The sequence below is a fragment of the Trichomonas vaginalis genome, chromosome I (assembly GCF_026262505.1).
Source record: "Trichomonas vaginalis G3 chromosome I, whole genome shotgun sequence".
NCBI lineage: Eukaryota > Parabasalia > Trichomonadida > Trichomonadidae > Trichomonas > Trichomonas vaginalis.
The window spans coordinates 2402519-2420927 of NC_067203.1; the positions used below are offsets into that span (position 1 = coordinate 2402519).

The following is an 18409-nucleotide window of genomic DNA, read 5'->3' on the forward strand; positions in this document are numbered from 1 at the left end:
AAGTCAAGAACCACGTTCATTATATAACTTCAGACGAACAGATTATAACGGACTACCATGGATATTTAACACAGGATGAAAAAGTGAAGACGGAAGATGTTAATGAAAGAAGATATAAATTCATTCGTGCTAAAGGTTATGACATAAGCTGTACTGTACAGTATGACACATGTAAAGCACAAGAAACATTTGGTTATAACGATGAAATTTATGCCTCATACTTCTTTGTTAACGGTGTATTAGTTGAACCAAGATTTACATTGAGAGTTAAGACAAAAATAACGTTTGAAGATGCTATTAAAAGTAAAGCTGACAAAGTTGAACTCGAAGCAATGAACAAAGTTTTGAAATCTCATAAACACAATATCTCCGATATAAATGAACTTCAAGCTACATTAGACAGTAAAGCTGACAAAGAACATACACATAAATCCTTCACTACTGTTAGAGCAGACGACATAATATTGAACTATACCTTTGGTTCAAGTGCACCTTTAGAGAATCCAAGTACAAGCGTAAAAGATACACTAAACTCCTTAAATAGTAAATGTATGAACATTGAAGGTCATGTCAGAAACTTTGAAACACATGAACTACCAGCAATGTTAGATAAGAAAGCAGATAAAGAACATACACATAACTCCTTCTCAACTGTTGCTATAGAAAGTATTGAAGGAACGGTTGACGGAACTGGTGGGGATGCATTATATTATAAACCTTCTAACTTTCCACAAGGTTTAACATCGAATGAAAACATAACAACGAAGAAAGAAATTAGCTGTAAAAATGTTTATGTCATGGATGATGAAAATAATGTTAAATTCACTGCTCTAGATTTATATGATAAGAAAGCAGACAAAACAGAGCTTCAAACATTAAAGACTGAAATACTTCAAACATTATATCCTCCTGGTTCTATTTATACGTCAATGAATTCAACAAATCCAGCAACAGTTTTAGGTTTTGGTGAATGGAAGCAGATTGTAAACAAATTCTTATACTGTGCTAACTCTTCAAAACAAGCCGGTGGTTCAAAGAAAATTAAAGAAGCAAACCTTCCACCGCACACTCATACAGGAACTACAAACACAACAGGTAGTCATTCACATTCAATAACAAAAAGAGGTTATACAAATCTTGCAGCAGGTTCGGATAGACAGGGAATGCATAGATATGATATTTCAAGTGACCCAGTAGATTCAAGCGCAGGTATTTTCTGTGGAACCACAGGAAATCATTCACACACTTTCACAACAAATCCAACAGGCTCGGGTGAAGATTATATGCCACCATTTATGACTGTATTTGCATGGTATAGAGTTCAATGAACGCGCTTGAGCCTAGAATAAAATCTTTAACTTTACATAAATGAGCTTGAAAGAAGTATTCGAACAACATCCATGGAGGTCATTTAAGAAGTTCAATGAAGCTGCAAAGAGTTGGGGATTTACTAACAGAGCTGAAGTGAAAAGGTTCTTTGACAAAAATGTTGTACATCAAACAAAAATAAACCCTTACGACTACTTTTTACCAATTTACTCCAACACGCCTGACGCATACCAATTTGACACTCTCATTCAAAGCAGAAAAGGAGGACATAACCCATTCCTCATCTTCATTAATGTTAACACTCGTAAAGCTTTTGCGTATATAATGAAAAATAAAGGAACTCGTGAAGTGTTAAGAGTTTTACAAAAGTTTGTAGCAGAACATAGCCCAAGTACTTTAACATCAGACCAAGACAGTGCATACCTCAGCAATGAAATCACAGAATTTCTCATTAAGCATAACATAACTCACTACACTACTGAAGACCATAACCATAACATACTCGGCATCATAAACCGCTTCATAAGGACGCTCAGAGATTTAAACCAAGAGCGAGACTTTACCGAAGAAACAATGAAACATTTTCTCGAAGTATATAATTCCTCAACGCATTCTACAACAGGCCATACACCAAATTCAATGACACAACAACAAGAAGAAAAGTATATACAAAAGAAACGAAGTCAAACACAAAATATCAGAAATTCAACACAATTTACCCTCATTCCTGGAACAAAAGTTCGTGTAGTTCTTGACGACAAACCGTTGACAAAGAAACGTTTAAGGTTAAGTAGAAACTATTATATCGTAGACTCTACGCAAGGTAATGGATATCTTATAAAAGCTGCTGACGACTCTATTGCGTTTTACCCTCGACATAAATTAGTTGAAAGTAGTAATGGCAAACTTGCTGAAACCATTGACGAAGCAAAGCGAGGAGTGGTTATTGAAATACTTGGCTACAACATAAACGATGACACTTATAAAGTAAGATATGAAGGAGGCGTTGAAGATGTTATACCATCTAAGAACTTGAGAGAGTCAAAGCCAACACATCTGGGACCATTAGAGCGGGAGTACTGGAAAGACAAAAATAAGCCAGAAAGAATAAGAAAATTCTTCTAAACTTTTTCATTAGATGTAAATCAGACAAAAATAATGTTTAGGTGAAGAGGTGAGATCTCACCTCTTTTTTCACCTCTTTTTTCACCCTCGTGAATTTTCATGAATGTTTTCACTGTTACCATGTTACCATGTGCTACCAGGTTAATTAACTTCTCTTAAAAATGATGACAACATGACATTTTGACAACAGTCCAGGAAATAAATGTTTACGTTAATGTTTACGTTTATGTTTCGTAAATGTTTTCATGAATTTCCTTAAGATAGAAAAATAAAGTTAGTTTTATTTTTATTTATTTTTTATTTTGTATAAAAGATATGATTTCAACAATCGGCACAACAACAATTCAAACAACTACAGCACCAAACTCGTTAGTCATGAATCCTACGTCAATGTTGGTAGAGATGAAAAGCTTTATTCCTTCTTCATATACTTTTGAAACAGAAATCCAGAAGATAAAGCAAGAACTTTTAACAAGTAATTTAGACTGTACCGCACAGGATGAAACAAATGAACAGTATCTTTATGACATGCAGGACATTATTGACCATTTACCCAAATTGCCTGAAGTTCAGCAGCAAAAACTAACTATTCCTGAATTCGACGAAATTGAAGTTAAAGTTACTGATTCAGTAGAAATAAAGAAATTCATACGTAAAGTAAATTATGAATTCCTTGGTTTTCATTGCAACCATAAAGTTATGGACAAAGATTGCGACATGGTTTATAAAAATATTTCTGACATATATAAATCGGTGGAGTTTAAGACATACGACAACTTTGTTTCGTTAGTTGCTGAATGTGTTTGGGAAATAAGAGATAAAGATAGAAGAGACAAAGTATGGAACGAACAAATAAGACCCGCTATGTTTGAGATTAAGAGAGCAATTGACGCTTTAGTTGTTTTAGCTGGTAATGTTTCAATGTATAACGCAAAAACGATGCCGCAATGTTCAAAATGTAAAGCAGCAATAAGAAAATATAACTACTCAGTCAAAGAGATAGAAAGAATGCGAAACGACTATGCAGACTTAAAGAAAGAAGCAGAAAAGCCAGCAGAAGATAAAATGGATATGTTGACATTTCTTAATAAAAACTATCCAACTGCTGACGATTTCCTTCTGTCTGACGTCAAGAAGAAGTATAAAGAAACCTTCGGCATTGTTAAAACTTTTGATATCCTCAGCGAAGAAATAGAAGCTACAAAACTGTTTAGGATTTCAAATATACATCGTACAATTCATGTAAAACGCTTATAAAATAACTGGGGTGAAAAAACAGGTGAAAAAGAGGTGAGATCTCACCTCTTCACCTAAATTATATTTTTGGTCATTTACAATGAAGTCTTGACAAAACATGGAATCTCTTCCCTCGGAAAACCGAGAGGAGCAATCATATGACAAAGTCTTGACAAAACATTTAAGTTCGATGAAGTCTTGAAAATTCACGAGGGTGAAAAAAGAGGTGAAAAAACAGGTGAAATCTCACCTCTTCACCTAAAATATATTTTTATTGAATTCAGCAACAAAAATCATGAATTTCCTTAAGACAGAAAAAATAAAGTTAGTTTTATTTTTATTTATTTTTTTATTTTGTATGTAAGAACAGATATGTCAAACATTGAGTTTGAAACAGTTAGAAAGAGAGACAATGACACCAAAGTGGTTAGAATAGGTGATTTAAACGTAAGATACTCAAAGAAATACAACAAATATTCTTTGTCAGACATTATATCTCCATCTGAAAAGAAAACAAACCACTGGGTTAGAAATGCTTCAACTCAGAAAATTTTGACAAGAAATCCTGAGCTTATGATATCAGTAGCATTTCATGGAACAAGAGCATATCTTATAGACAAAAGTCTTATACCAATAGTTTTGTTATGGTTAGACCCAGTTGTTGGATATAACTTCATAACATATGGTTCATTCGATACGGAACGTTGCAGTGAAGGCTTACTTTACATCGTTCAGAAACCGAAGGACTTCAATACAAAAAGATATAAGATAGGAAGGACATATAATATAACTCAAAGATATGACTCTACAGTCAATAGAGTCAAGGTTGTGTTTGTTAATGATATGAGAGCTGCTGAAACAGAACTGCTTGAAGTTTTTGAGAAAATGTATGGTGCTCCCACGAAAGGTAAAGAAACGTTTGAAGTAGATGAGATAGATAAAGCTATAAAATTATTTGACGAAGTTGCTGAAAAATACATGTAAAGCGTTTATTTTTGGTCTTTTGTGAAAGTCAGAAAATAACGCTAATTTTTTCTAACAAATTTTTTTATTTTGTATGTAAAGACAGTAATGTCAACATTAGAGAACACAACAACAGTTATAGTCCATGAAGCTATAAATGAAGAATATGAATACATACAGTATAACAAACAACTTCGCCTCATTCGTTCGGTCAAAGATGACATGTACCAAATGCAAAGTATAATGAATGCTCTTCGTTCTACAAAGCAAGCATATCATTGGTTTGAAAACCAACAGACAAAAGAACTTTTAGAAGAATTTCCTCGTATGATTGCTTCCCTCGGAAAACCGAGGGAAGAGATTCCGTATGAAAATCGCAAGAATTTGGCTCCTGGTTTGAAAGGTTATTATGTTCATAGACTTTTAGTAAATGCTGTAGCAATGTGGGCTTCACCTCGTTATGCTTGTTATATTTTCATGATGTTAGATGAACTATATAAAGCAGAACGTGGAGAGATGGAAAAGAAACTTCAAGCAAAAGATGAAGTCATTGAATCCAAAGACAAAAGCATACAGAAAAGAATACCACGTTCGGTACCAAAAGGAAAGGAAAAGAACTATAAGTATATGATTTATACTGAAGAGATGGAAAATGAAGAAGATAAAGATATGGTTATGTTGCATTTAGTCAGAAGAAACAACAAAAGCTTTTACGACCTTGCTAAGATATATAAATCTGACAGAAACTGGTTCTATCGTGAAAACTTACCGATTTCAATGACACCGAATGAACAAATAAAGGAAATTGTCAAAAATACTCTTCCTCAAACACACTATGACATCAAAGGTTGCACAATACTTACATTCAAAGAAGACTTAACATTACTGAAGGAAAAAATAACAGAATATTTCGACAACTTCAAAGAGGAAGAATGAAGTCACGACAACATTAACGAAGAGAGAATGAGGTGAAAAAAGAGGTGAAAAAAGAGGTGAGATCTCACCTCTTCACCAAAAATAAATTTCATTTTTCAGCATTATTTTTGCATTTTGACACGAAGTGAAGATTTACACTTCGTCAAAATGTGATGTCATGTTGTCTCATTTTTCAGAGAAGTTAATTAACCGAGTGACACATGGTGACGTAGTGACACCTTCAGTTCTTCAAAAATAAATTTTCTTATAAAGCTTCAGGGTCTATTTCTTCAACCATTTCACTTCCTTCGTCAATGTCAATAGAAGCTTCTTCAACCTTTGGTAAGAATTTCTGTATAACATCTTTGTTCGTTATTGTCTTCAGAGATGAAGAATAATATTTCACAGATGTTTCACCCTTCTTATATTCTTTCTGTTCGGAAAGATTCATAGCAATACTGAAGAAGTCAATATTAGAGTTCTTTATAACAGTATAATGAGTATCTTTGACATTCACGAAGAAACTCTTTTGTTTCAAAACTACTGCTAACTCTTGTGAAGTATAACGTTTGCGGTCAATGACGATAGCTAATGGTCTGACATACTGACCAAACTTAGATTCTTTCACAAACTTCTTGTTAAAGATAACATTAACATTTGAAGCATTATTGAACTCATTCTTGATGGCAGTAGCGAGAGCATTGTATGAAAAGAACTTGCAATCTTGCATGTGTTTCATTAAAATAAAAATATTAAATTATTTTGAAAAATAACTTTAAAAAATCTAATCTAATTTTTTCAAAAAAATATTTTTTATTTCCTACTAAAGATGTATCGGAAGTTGTCTAAGTTAGAACACTCGGAAATAAAACAACTTCTTACAGAAGCTAACATAGATGTTGCAAAACATTACGCGACAAACAAAAAAGCACTCGCTGACATCCTCAATGACTATAATGGTGCAATAAGTTATGATAGAATTCATGAGTTCATAAAGCCGCAACGCGGCGAGGACGAAGTCCATGCAAGAGCATTTCCTTTAAATGACATTGCTATTGACTTATATCATAGACGTTCAGTACCTCATGAAGTAAGGCGTGAGATGTTTGACATAACAAATGCAAACGTTGGTGAAACACGAAAGAGAGACGACACACTGAAACAACAGAGAAGAGAGATGTTTAAGAGCGCTATAGAACAAGTTCGCAAAGCTAACGATGTCATTCGTTCCATTGACGACAAACCAAAAGAAGGTGAGAGATGGTTAAAGAAAGATGAAGAGAATAGGAAGAGAAATGTGAAGTCAGGCAATAGACTCATTGACTTTAACATCGAAGCTTTAGATGAACCAAACAGAGACTACTTACACAAACATTTTGGTAAGGTTTTCATGAGACTCTTAGAGAAAATTAAAATAAACTCACAACAGAGATGGATGGTATGTTATAAACTTGGTGGAAAGTATGAATGTTCTACGTTAAACCTCAATAATATTGGAACATTACTACATCAGCTCTTGAAGGAGAACTTTATATCAGAGATAGAAGCAAATGCTGCAGGTATTGTTGAAATGCACTATGACTTCTTCTTGACAAACATAAAGAATCTTACCGAAATAAAGATGTATGATTTAACAGAATATGAAGGCTTAACGATGTCAGATGTAAAGAAAGGCAAACCAAAAAAGAGACCATATAGAGATGAAAGCACACTGACAGAAAGACAGAAAAGATTATTGAACAGACTTAAACAAACAGGAGATAAACAAGATATAGATGACTTCTGGAATGAAATCCTTGGTGAAAAGAAGTTTTATAAGAAAAGAAGCGGTCAGTTCTGGAAGTATCTTTGCACATTACCTATAAATCTTGAACGCTACCAAATCTTCAATGAACTGAACAAAAGAACTGCAGCACTTATGACAGAAGACAATTGTTTCGTTTATGCTTGCATTCAGGCTGGAGTAGATGGAGAGACTATTGACCACATGAGAGAAGTCATTCGTGTTAGAGACTTTCCTCAAAGTAAAGTACAAGAAATTTCTGACGCAACAGGTATAGCATTTAATGTTACCATTGGTTATTTCAATGACTCAAGACATAATGAAATAAAGAGATACATACCAAAAGAATGTGAAACTGCTCGAACTATTGACTTACTTCTTGTTGAAGACCACTACATGCTAAATGAAAGACTTCCAATGACAACATATTTCATTCGCAACTATATAGAAATTCTCAAAGCTTGTGGTGGAATGAACATTGAGAAACAAATGAAGATTTATACAAAGAGAGAAGATAAATATGTAGTTCGTTATGTTATGATAGAACAACACCGTTATGGGATGTTATGAAAACATTGTGGGAGTGCAAATATTTCGAACCTATTTCTTATGGAGAACTTTTCACATATACTACTGACTTATATAAACAGAACCTTGCACCATTTAAAGACTTGTCATATGCTCCAAAGTATTGTGTACAACTGAAGAAGAAAGCCGAGTCAAAAGAAGTAAATAAAAATAAGTGCAAGTTCATTCCTGAGCACGTTTTCTTTGCTGACTTTGAGTGCAGTACCGATGGCTTTCATAAAGCCTTTAACATATGTTATGACAGTGAAGATGGTTCTGTGAGTGAAAGCATTTGGGGTCAGAACTGTGCAACAGAATTTTTGGAACGACTTCCTGACAAGAGTTTAATATAGGGTGTCCAAAGGTGTGTTTAGCACAAACTTGAATACTGCGAATAGAAATAAACAAGTTACATATATATAAAGTTTATTTAAATATAATCACCATTGGATTCAATCACGCGTTCGCAGCGATCGATCCAGGCTTGAAAGACACGCTTTAAATCATCATAAGAAAATTGCTCAAATTGCTCTCTTACAAAATTTTCAAGATCATCTGGACTCGCGAATTCGCGTCCTTCAGCTCTCTTTTTTAGCGTGCCGAATAAATAAAAGTCAGAGGGTGCAATATCAGGTGAATAAATTGGGTTTGGAACAACTTTGACATTGTTTTCCACCAAGTAATTCATTACCTTATGACTTTTGTGAACTCTTGAATTATCAAAATGAATTGCAAACTTTTGTTTTTGTTGTTTGGATTTCTCAAACTCATCAGAATTGATAATTTGAGTAAGAACATTGTCAATTAGATACTGAGCATTCATCGTATTAGGTTTTTGAAGAATATCAATTGCGATGATGCCATTCACGCCCCAAAAAACCGACAACATCATCATTGGTGTGTCAATTTTTTTCTTCGGGAATGTTTGTGGATTTTCATCCTTCGGGATCCACATGGTTTTGGCTTCTGTTGCATACTGAAACCAAGACTCGTCCCCTGTTACTAAAAAGCGAAACTTCTTGGATTGATACGCACCCAATATAGAGAGGAGCTCTTTCGAAGATTGGACTCTAGATTTTTTTTGAACTGAATTAAGGTTGTGCGGAACCCAACGTGTATACGCTAGTTTGTAGTTCAAATAATTGTGCAGATAATAACTGACTGTTGTACGTGATATCTTTGTCATCTCCTCTATCCTTCTGAGTGATGCTCTTGGGTCTTCATCTAGCGCTTGAAGAATTGCTTTGATTTTTCTTTGATCCGGCGATTTTTTGTCAATTTTTATGATGGGCGCCTTTTTGTTCATGAAGTGATACATCCTAACATGATACGTTACAGTGGAATAGCTAGGAGCATCCATACCGAAGCATTTTACCAATGTCTCGTAGATTTTTTTACAGTCTTTGCATTTTTTTGCAAGAGCGAGGATGTTTTCTTTATGATTCATTAAAAAAATGAAAAAAATCCCGCTAAAATTTCCCGCGAAACCGCCTCTTGTCTCAAAATTCATTTTATATCCCGGCATGGCGCCAAAATACAACATACTCATCATATACATATATTCATATTTTTATTATATATTTATAATCAGCATATATCTCCTTTAATAGTCTCATATAGAGCGCTGTGCTAAACGCACCTTTGGACACCCTATATATTTCCATAACCTCAGTTATGATATAAACTTCATCTTAAGACACATGACAGAAGTGAAAGGAACTCCCATCATTAAAGGTTCACGAACAATGCAAATAACTGGCTTATATAAAGGAAGGGCAATTATTATAAAAGACTCTTACAGTGTTATAAATAAGAAGCTTAAACTATTTCCTGCTATGTTTAACTTACAAACAGGACCGAAAGAAGTATTTCCATACAACTACTACAGCAGTGTTTTGTTAGCAAATGACAACAGAACTGGTGTCATTTCTGAAGCATGTAAGTTTATCCAGGATGCGAATACATTCATGAAAAACATAGATTCCATCAAAGGTTGCAGAATAGATGAGAACCACTTCGACTTAGAAAAGTATAGCACATTTTATTGCAAACAAGATGTAAGAATTTTAAGAGAAGGTTTTGTTAAGTTCCGCAATGACATATTGAAAGAATTTGATTTAAACGTTTATGACTACGTTAGTATTTGTTCTATTGCTAACAAATTGTTTGAGAACAGAGTGTACTTCCCGAATGGAAATTTATATGACCTCTCAAATAAACCAAGAGAATTTATTTCACGCTGTATTCAAGGTGGAAGATGTATGCTGTCAGATAACATTAAACAAAAGAGCGAAAAGAAACTCATTGCTGATTTCGACTCTGTTTCATTATATCCATCAGCTATAGCAAGACTTTATACTTTAGAAGGTATTCCGAAAGTATTGAAGAAAGAAATGTTAAGCACAGAGTTTCTCATGAGACATTTATTCGATGACGACCAAAAGGAACCCATTGGTGAAAAGTTTATGTCAGGCTTCTTTGTTCTCATTAAGATAACAGAGATTGGAATACATAGACACTTTCCTTTAATAGTTTGTGACCCTGAATTAAATCCAGAACTTAACGTTCCCAGAAGTTCAAACACTTGCTGTTTAATGTATGTTGACCATATAACATTACAAGACCTCATAAAATATCAAGGTGTCAAATGTGAAGTGTTGCAAGGATACTATTACGATGGAAACAGAGATATTAGAATAAGAGATGAAGTAAAGAAGTTGTTTGAGTTAAGGTTAAAGTATAAGAAAGAAGGAAATCCTTTGCAAGAAAATATAAAGCTCATTCTGAACAGTATTTATGGCAAAACTATTATATCTCCTATTGAGTCAAAAATAACCATAGTAAATGACAAAGATGCTATAAGATATGCTATAAGAAACTACAACCATATAGTGAAGTTCGAAGGTTTGGATGGTTCGGATAAAACTATTTTCAAGCTAACGAAAAGCATTTGCAGACACTTTAACTTCTGTCCACTTGGTGTTAACATTCTGTCAATGTCAAAACGTATTATGAATGAAGTATTCTGTACTGCAGAAGATATGGGACTTCAAATCTTCTACCAGGACTGTGATAGCATGCATATTTTCAATGAAGACATACCAAAGCTTGCAGCAGAGTTTAAGAAGAGATACGGTAGAGAACTTATAGGAAAGAACCTTGGTCAATTTCATTCTGACTTCGCAGAAATAACACCTGGAAAACAAAGTTTAGCATACAAGTCAATATTTTGTGGAAAGAAGACTTACATAGACTTACTCACGAATGATTTAAATGAAGTTGCATTTCATGCACGTTGCAAAGGTGTCAAACAAGACGTTCTTGCTTTAACTGCTAATGAAATGTTTCCTGAAGCTATACAATGCTATTACAATGAAGATAAGAACATTCACATACCTGTTGGAACATATGACAAAGACTCTGAGTTCAGTTTAATGAAACTTTACAAAGCACTTTATGACGGTCAAGAGATTGGATTTGACTTATGTAAGTCTGCTACACCTGCATTTGAAGAGAAGTTTAACTTCTCAATTACGACTAAAACAAGCTTTATTCGTAAGTTGAAGTTCTGAGGTCATTTATTTTTGTCAGCAATGAGGTCATTCGTGATAAAAATAAGCCGCTAGCGGCAAGGGCGAAGCCCATGAGGTCATATATTTTTGTCATTTATGTATAACCATTGTCTCTCTTAAACTTTGCAATAGACAGCTTTGTTCTTCTTCCTTCTACATCTGTAATATTTATATAATCTTTGTTATACTGTCTTAAAACATTCATTCGTCTGTATTGAGTTCCCATGAAATAGTAAAAGGCATCTTCATTGGGACATAGTAGTAGTTCTCTAACGTGTGATATGAGTATTGTATAATTTCAACAGCGTCTTCAGGAAGAGAGTCAACAATGTCAAACCAATAGCCATTTGAACCAGAAATATTTCTCATGTTTTCTCTTCTTGTCGTCCATCTTAAGTTCGAGATATGAAAGTCTCCTCTGTCTCTGTTTATATGGTCTACTTCACGAAGTCCTTCAGGGTTCGGAATGAAAGTTTCTGCAACTATTCTATGTTTCATCAGCTTGTGTTTGTTTAAATTTACACAAATATAACCATCTCCTTGGTCAAACTCACTAACAACTCTTTTATTGCTTATACGTCTAATTGGATAAGGGTACTCTGAAAAGATTTCATAGTCATTGTCATGTTCGAGTGTTTGCCAATGTCCTTCACCTTCCATGCCTTTCACTCAAATAAAATTTTCAGAAAAAAATAAAACTAGCGTAGATTTTACAATACAGCTATTGTAGAATTTAAGAGTTGTGCTTCAATGTAGAGACAGTCCTTATGGTCTGGAGGTAAGAACACTGGGCAGTTATGGTCATGAGTGGAGAACATGTCTATCCAAAACTCACGATTGAAGCCAGTTAATTTATAGTATTTAGGGTTAGGAAGTGGTGAAGTTCTTGTATGACCAATGAACTCATTTTCAACTCCCTTACTTAAGTTTGAATATAATATAGCTTGCTTTCTATCCCAAATGCCAGGTGTTACAATCTTTGAAAATTCATTTTTCCTCGGAAGCATTGCATCATAATTGAAAACATTCTTGAAATCATCACTTGGTTCAGAGATTTGAAATCTTATACGTAATGGATTTTCTTTCTCTTTAGCGACTTCATTGAATGGTGAATACAACAAACTGACAGTCATGTTCCATCTTCATTTTCATTAAATTCATAATGAAAGTCTATAAGTTGTGGCTGACTACCTTCTTCTTTCAGTTGTGCAAGAAACTCACGTAAAGGCTGTAAAGTTTGTACTTCAATGTTGAACTTTTTCTCGAACATCTCATTAAATGAAATCATACATTGTTGCAATGTTGTATCGTCTTTAAAGTATTTGTATATGTGAATGTTTTGGGCGCTTAAAGACTGTTCGTCATTTTCTATCTCGACTTGAAGTATAAAGTCAACCTTTCTGAAAGCACGTGTTATATACATAGATGTTATGCCAATGTACTTCTCTTCATTTATGTTCACAATCCAGTCTGTTGGAAACTTAAACGTTACTCTGTTCCCCTTTATTTTGACGTCAGGGTTTTCACTACTGAACGCAACAGATAAAGGTATTTGTCTATACATTTAATTCGATAAAAATAAACCATTTACTCTTTCTTTGCTTCAGCTTTTTAGCTTTTGCTTCAGCTTCTTCTCTAGCTTTCTTCGCCAGCAAACGTGGGTTCTTCTGTCTTCCAGCAGCTAATGCAGCAAGTTGTTTTTCACTAAGTTTTCTCTTTGGTCTCTCTGGATTTTGTTCTTGTTTTTGTTCCTTCAGTTCGGATAAAATTTGCTCACGAATTTCTTTCTTCAATGCTTCAACATCTATGACCCCTTGGGTCTTGTCCGTAGGGCTTGTCTGAGTCATTTGACTGCAGATAAAAAACAAAATTAAAACTTTAACCGATGTAAAATGAGCTTGTCAAAATCAGAGCGAGAGTCTATTATATTAAATGACGCAAGAGGAATACAACATCCTTTCTATTACGTAAGTCAGAGTAAAGATGGTAAAATATACGTAAGAAAAAGAAAGGTTCCATTAGCGAATGCAGAAAGCGATAACATTAAGGTGTATGACAAGGGTGAAGTCCATATAAAACCTTCTGTTCAAACTGAGCCACCAAAAGAACAAGAAGAAAAGAAGCCAGATGTACTTTCAATAACGAACCAAGAGCTTATTGCAAAGTTTGTGAATTTCATTGAAAAACAAACCGAGTCAAAGAACCCTGACCCGCCAGTGAAAGAAGTTGAGACAAAAGAGAATGTACAGTTCATTGAAAATGTCAAGAAACAACTTCCACCACGAATGCCAAGAAGAAGAGTGAGAATAATGAAGTAAATAGATATTTTTATCTGAAGTAAATACATGCAGAACGAACAGCTAAACGAATTTACTCCAGCAGAGCATATTCATCAGATTCGCTCATATTTCGATATCATAGACAATGCAGTTCAAATTGGTGACACTAATAGAAAATATTCTGACGCAAAGATTCCATCACAACCTGGAACTGCTAAAGATAACACATGGGTAACATTCAATCTCTCACCTAGTTAGTATGGTTAACTTGGGTACGGCGGCACTGCGTTCCACCTTACCCAACTTAACCTTAAATATTTACAAAACCATCTGACACATAAATGACTTCACTAATGACTTCACTAACGACTTCACTAATGAAAAAATAAACGTTCTCACTAACGTTCCCACTAATGTTCTCATTTACAAAAGTATTGCAGCGCTTCCCATTGCTGTGCTTCACACAATAGTTCATATTCTTCAGTATCGCTGCTGTCACTCCAATCGTCAGAGTCAAAGTCACTGTCAAAATAAATGTTAGTAAGTTTTGACAAAGCTAATGAAACACGCTTACCATTTGTATCTATTGCTTTTATATATCTCCCATTATGTTTGTTGTCATAAACGCTCAAACTAACTTTACCCTTTCTCCCTCGTATCTGATAGAATGTATTTTCACGAGGAACGAAGAACAAATTCTTGAACTCATGACCGTTGTAGTTTGTTATCTCAATAGTTTTCGTCATTTATATAAAAATAAAATAAAAAATGAACTTAAAAATAAATGATATCACCACCCTCACACGTATGAAAACATAGCACAAAAATAAATTTAGGTGAAGTGGTGAGATCTCACCTCTTTTTTCACCTCTTTTTTCACCCACTTGAATTCATTGCTTTATAACTCTCTTCCTTGGTTTCTTTTTAGTTGCTTTCTTCACGTCTGTCTCCAACTTGACTGTCTTTCTTCTTCGTCCGTAATGATACCAATTACTTCCACCAGTCAATGGGTCAAATGGTCTTTCGTAAGGGTTTCCATACATTCCATAGGGACCATACGGAAGAACTACTAGTGGAGAAGAAACATTTTCTTTAGTTCCATCGACTCTATTTAAATGCATTGTTTCACCTTTCATCTGGTCATTAAAGTCTTTTGCGTGTTTTGCAAACTCATCGTCCTTTCCTAAAGCATTTTCTGACTCAGTCGCAACCAAATTGGATGCTTTATTTATGAGCCCTATTTTATTTAATCTTAACTTCTTTGCAACCCAGCCTCCAATCTTCCCTTTATTTGCATCTAATGTCTTCGAAACCCTTCCTCCACTCATTTTATTTACTGCGTCATAAGCTCCAAGTGCTTTTGCTCCAAATGCTAATGCTTTTGTTCCCATTGCGCCTAAAGCTGCCCAAGCTACCATTTACCCCATATTAAAATCATCTCTCTTCAATATTATCTCATAAAAGTTCTCGTTACTGGAGAAAGTCAATGAAACATAAACATTCTCACGTGCTTCGCCCTCACCGCTTTGCGGTCTATCTAACTTCTTTCTTATCTCATCTATTCTCAATAAAATGTCTGAACAATTGCTAACATCTTCTACAACAGTTATTTCATCATGAATGACCTTCAAAAACAAACTCATTTAATATGCTATTAAAATCATCTCAATAATGAGTCCATCCTTTCCATCTTTGGGTAGCACAACATCTTTCATTGAAGAAGGTTCGACAAGTCTTATGTTAAACTTACTGACAAAGTTTGTTATACTATAATGCTTCGGCGGCGAATACATATAGTTTGAAAGACATAATATAGATTCTTCAGCAAATTCACTTATACTGGATTTTATAACAATGTTCTCACGAGACCAAATACCACCAATTGACAATCTTGTAAGCAATCCTGCTGAACCTTCTACTGTAAACGTCGATGGTAACATTCCACGAAGGTCATCTATTGACATCGTTGAGTCACTGTATTTAAATATTTTCTTAAAGCAATCGTCATTATCTAACCATGCAATAGCTTTGAAGTTTTCATTCGAATAGACATCTGCTTCATTAAATGTAAAACCTGACTTCTTTGCAGAGATGACTTTAAAATCTATTGCATTTGTTTCAAAATTATATGCTATGGTAACTGCTGAAGGTAATGGATGCCCTTCCGCAGTCAGTTGTTCTCTCACTACCGTTTGAAGCTTTGTGTTAAAAACTTTCATGTCATCTCCTGTATCTAAGTTCACATACACAGCAACAGGGAAACTATCTTGCTTCTTTGTTTCATCATTATATCTCAAAACATTAAAGTTCTTCAATAATATTGTTCTTCCTGCTGGAATACTTCGAACCTGTCTGATTTCAATAGCTTTCTCACCTCCTACATACTCTACCCAGTGTCTTGGATATTCATAAGTATACTGACTTTCTTGAATTTTGGTTGGTTTCATCATAACGTGTTCATAGTATATCTTTATACTCTTGTCAGTTAGACTCGGTGCTATGTTCTGAATATTTCTGACTTGCATTTTTAATGGAGATAAAATGAAGCATTTAATACATGACGTAGATGAAGACATGAATGAAACTACAGACAAACTTAACTCTTCTCTCATTCTTCCTTTCAGTAAGGACTATGAGTTCTGTTCAAATGGTGTTTATTTCTATTGTGGAAAGATGGGTTCAGGTAAGACATTTAACCTCATTCGTCATATACTCATAACAGAACGTTTAGGAAATGACTCATATTATGACCAAATCATTATATCAGCAACTTCAGACTCTATGGACTCAACAGCGAAAACATTTATGTCAAAAGTTCAAGCCTCTGTCGTTAAAGTTCCAGACAGTGAACTCATTGAATTTCTTCAACGTTACATTCGACGTAAGAGGAAATATTATGCCATCGTAGAGTTCATACAGTCAGGAATGCAAAAGACTTCTGAGGAGATGGAAAGAATTATTGACAAACACCACTTACGTCAGTACTCAGGAGTTTACGATATGAAACGACTTACAAACTACATTCTGTCAAAACTTTCAAAATACCCCTTCAAAAAGTATCCTTCAAACACTCTGCTCGTTTGCGACGACTTCGCCGGAAAAGGTTTAGTTTCAAAGCCTGACTCACCATTAGCTAACATCATAACTAAAGTCAGACATTACCACTTAACTGTAGCAATACTTATGCAAACATGGAGGTTTTTAGCTTTAAACATAAAATGTCTCATAACTGACTTCGTTATCTTTCAAGGTTTCTCACGCTATGATATTGAACTCATTTGGAAACAGTCAGGTATAACATTACCTTTTGAAGAAATTTGGGAAGCATATAAGTCTCTCATCTCTCCTCGTTCATACCTTGAGATTCATATCATGACTAATACCATTAAAGTCAAAAATATTCCATGGGAACGACCAACATTGTTTTAAAGTTTAACCTTCAATTGACTGATGGTAAACAAATTCCATGCATCTCTGTCACCATTTCTGTTAATATTTTTGCTGTCATTCATATCATCCACTTCCCCATCCGTTAGCTTTTGAGGATATGCGTTAGAATAGCTGTTCTTAAATGAAGGCTTTTCACCTTTGAGAGCATAAACTCTATAACTTTCTGCATACTTTATGTTTGAACCTCCTGAGCCATCATTGACATAAATTTTTATAGGCTTCCACCCTTTGTTCATGTTCCTGCTTCTTCCCTTAGCTCTTTTGTTCAGTAGTTCTACATCTTTATACACAGCACCTGTCTCAGTGAATTCAACAATATTTTCATTCGTTAGCTTTACATTCAAACCCTTGTCGAGTATATTGTTCATTTCATACATATAAAAGGTTTTTATTCTATATGAAATGAGAAGCAAATCCATCTTAGCTGGTGCCGTTAATGTTCCAATTGAACCAACATCAAATGTTGACTCACGAACGACAAACAATATTGTCATAAAGAACTATAGTTCAGAGTGTTTGAAAGAAAAAGAACCAGAACTGAAATCCGTGAATTTAAACTCAGCTTCAAACGCTAACGCTACATCAGATGTTAAGTTAGAGTATCCACCACTGGACCAAATTCTTTCAAGAGAAGCCAACGACAACCCTTACACAAATGTTCAAACAAATCCTTCAGATAACGTAGACCATTACCTTCTTCAGTTATACCAAACAATTTTACTCAAAGACGATAAGAAGCTTTTGACAAATCTTATAAGCAAGAACCAAATAATTCTAACAAAGGAGGACCTTGAAAATGTTATATCACGAATAACAGGGAAACAATGTGTCATTGACTATCTCGACCCTGAAATCGAATGCTGTGGTCAAACTCCACTATTCATGAAAATAGGTAACATCCGCATCATTGAAACACCAGGAACTACAGGAGTTGAGTTTAAGTATAAATATTCGAACGAGTATACAAAACTTTCAACAGAATATAAGCTTTGCTTGAAATATGTTTTAGTAAATTAAAGCAATTTGTAATATCTGTCCAAAACTTCTTCAACAGTATCGAACTCATCTTCATAATGCAAACCTAATCTTATTGACTTGGTGCAGTTTTCACTAACACAATATTTTTCTGTTCTCTTGACTGACATAACTAACTCATTTGTTTCATCAAACAGCAACAACCAAAGTTCATG

General features: G+C 34.4%; 14 protein-coding genes and 1 pseudogene across 15 annotated transcripts, besides 3 other annotated features; 9 read left to right on the top strand and 6 right to left on the bottom strand.

Moving 5' to 3' along the window:
• Positions 1-18409: part of a mobile genetic element that runs on past both edges of the window.
• TVAGG3_0914830 (phage tail repeat-like family) lies at positions 930-1328 on the top strand (the record flags this gene model as incomplete). The annotated part of the gene is made up of 1 exon (XM_051251953.1): positions 930-1328. One exon carries the CDS (start codon positions 930-932, stop codon positions 1326-1328), a length of 399 nt encoding a protein of 132 aa, XP_051077527.1.
• Positions 1369-2454, top strand: TVAGG3_0914840 (integrase core domain containing protein family; the record flags this gene model as incomplete). The annotated part of the gene is made up of 1 exon (XM_051251954.1): positions 1369-2454. The coding sequence occupies one exon, from the start codon at positions 1369-1371 to the stop codon at positions 2452-2454; it is 1086 nt and encodes a 361-aa protein (XP_051077528.1).
• TVAGG3_0914850 (organellar and viral DNA polymerase type B) lies at positions 2845-3527 on the top strand (the record flags this gene model as incomplete). Its single annotated transcript, XM_001307977.1, has 1 exon — positions 2845-3527. A coding segment is annotated over one exon (683 nt), but the record flags the coding sequence as incomplete, so codon positions are not given.
• On the top strand, positions 4063-4674 carry TVAGG3_0914860 (organellar and viral DNA polymerase type B; the record flags this gene model as incomplete). The annotated part of the gene is made up of 1 exon (XM_051251955.1): positions 4063-4674. One exon carries the CDS (start codon positions 4063-4065, stop codon positions 4672-4674), a length of 612 nt encoding a protein of 203 aa, XP_051077529.1.
• TVAGG3_0914870 (uncharacterized protein) lies at positions 5834-6307 on the bottom strand (the record flags this gene model as incomplete). Its single annotated transcript, XM_051251956.1, has 1 exon — positions 5834-6307. The coding sequence occupies one exon, from the start codon at positions 6305-6307 to the stop codon at positions 5834-5836; it is 474 nt and encodes a 157-aa protein (XP_051077530.1).
• On the top strand, positions 6959-7729 carry TVAGG3_0914880 (organellar and viral DNA polymerase type B; the record flags this gene model as incomplete). The annotated part of the gene is made up of 1 exon (XM_001281127.2): positions 6959-7729. A coding segment is annotated over one exon (771 nt), but the record flags the coding sequence as incomplete, so codon positions are not given.
• Positions 8269-9571: a mobile genetic element.
• On the bottom strand, positions 8349-9476 carry TVAGG3_0914900 (Mariner transposase; the record flags this gene model as incomplete). The annotated part of the gene is made up of 1 exon (XM_051251957.1): positions 8349-9476. The coding sequence occupies one exon, from the start codon at positions 9474-9476 to the stop codon at positions 8349-8351; it is 1128 nt and encodes a 375-aa protein (XP_051077531.1).
• Positions 12201-13054, bottom strand: TVAGG3_0914910 (annotated as a pseudogene). The gene has a single exon. A coding segment is annotated over exon 1 (854 nt).
• On the bottom strand, positions 13148-13337 carry TVAGG3_0914920 (uncharacterized protein; the record flags this gene model as incomplete). Its single annotated transcript, XM_051251958.1, has 1 exon — positions 13148-13337. A coding segment is annotated over one exon (190 nt), but the record flags the coding sequence as incomplete, so codon positions are not given.
• On the top strand, positions 13383-13808 carry TVAGG3_0914930 (uncharacterized protein; the record flags this gene model as incomplete). The annotated part of the gene is made up of 1 exon (XM_051251959.1): positions 13383-13808. The coding sequence occupies one exon, from the start codon at positions 13383-13385 to the stop codon at positions 13806-13808; it is 426 nt and encodes a 141-aa protein (XP_051077533.1).
• Positions 13827-13930, top strand: TVAGG3_0914940 (uncharacterized protein; the record flags this gene model as incomplete). Its single annotated transcript, XM_051251960.1, has 1 exon — positions 13827-13930. A coding segment is annotated over one exon (104 nt), but the record flags the coding sequence as incomplete, so codon positions are not given.
• Positions 14022-18409: part of a mobile genetic element that runs on past the window's edge.
• On the bottom strand, positions 14660-15187 carry TVAGG3_0914960 (protein of unknown function, DUF4107 family; the record flags this gene model as incomplete). The annotated part of the gene is made up of 1 exon (XM_051251961.1): positions 14660-15187. The coding sequence occupies one exon, from the start codon at positions 15185-15187 to the stop codon at positions 14660-14662; it is 528 nt and encodes a 175-aa protein (XP_051077535.1).
• Positions 16575-17198, top strand: TVAGG3_0914970 (protein of unknown function, DUF4106 family; the record flags this gene model as incomplete). The annotated part of the gene is made up of 1 exon (XM_051251962.1): positions 16575-17198. The coding sequence occupies one exon, from the start codon at positions 16575-16577 to the stop codon at positions 17196-17198; it is 624 nt and encodes a 207-aa protein (XP_051077536.1).
• Positions 17195-17596, bottom strand: TVAGG3_0914980 (uncharacterized protein; the record flags this gene model as incomplete). Its single annotated transcript, XM_051251963.1, has 1 exon — positions 17195-17596. One exon carries the CDS (start codon positions 17594-17596, stop codon positions 17195-17197), a length of 402 nt encoding a protein of 133 aa, XP_051077537.1.
• On the top strand, positions 17622-18236 carry TVAGG3_0914990 (uncharacterized protein; the record flags this gene model as incomplete). The annotated part of the gene is made up of 1 exon (XM_051251964.1): positions 17622-18236. The coding sequence occupies one exon, from the start codon at positions 17622-17624 to the stop codon at positions 18234-18236; it is 615 nt and encodes a 204-aa protein (XP_051077538.1).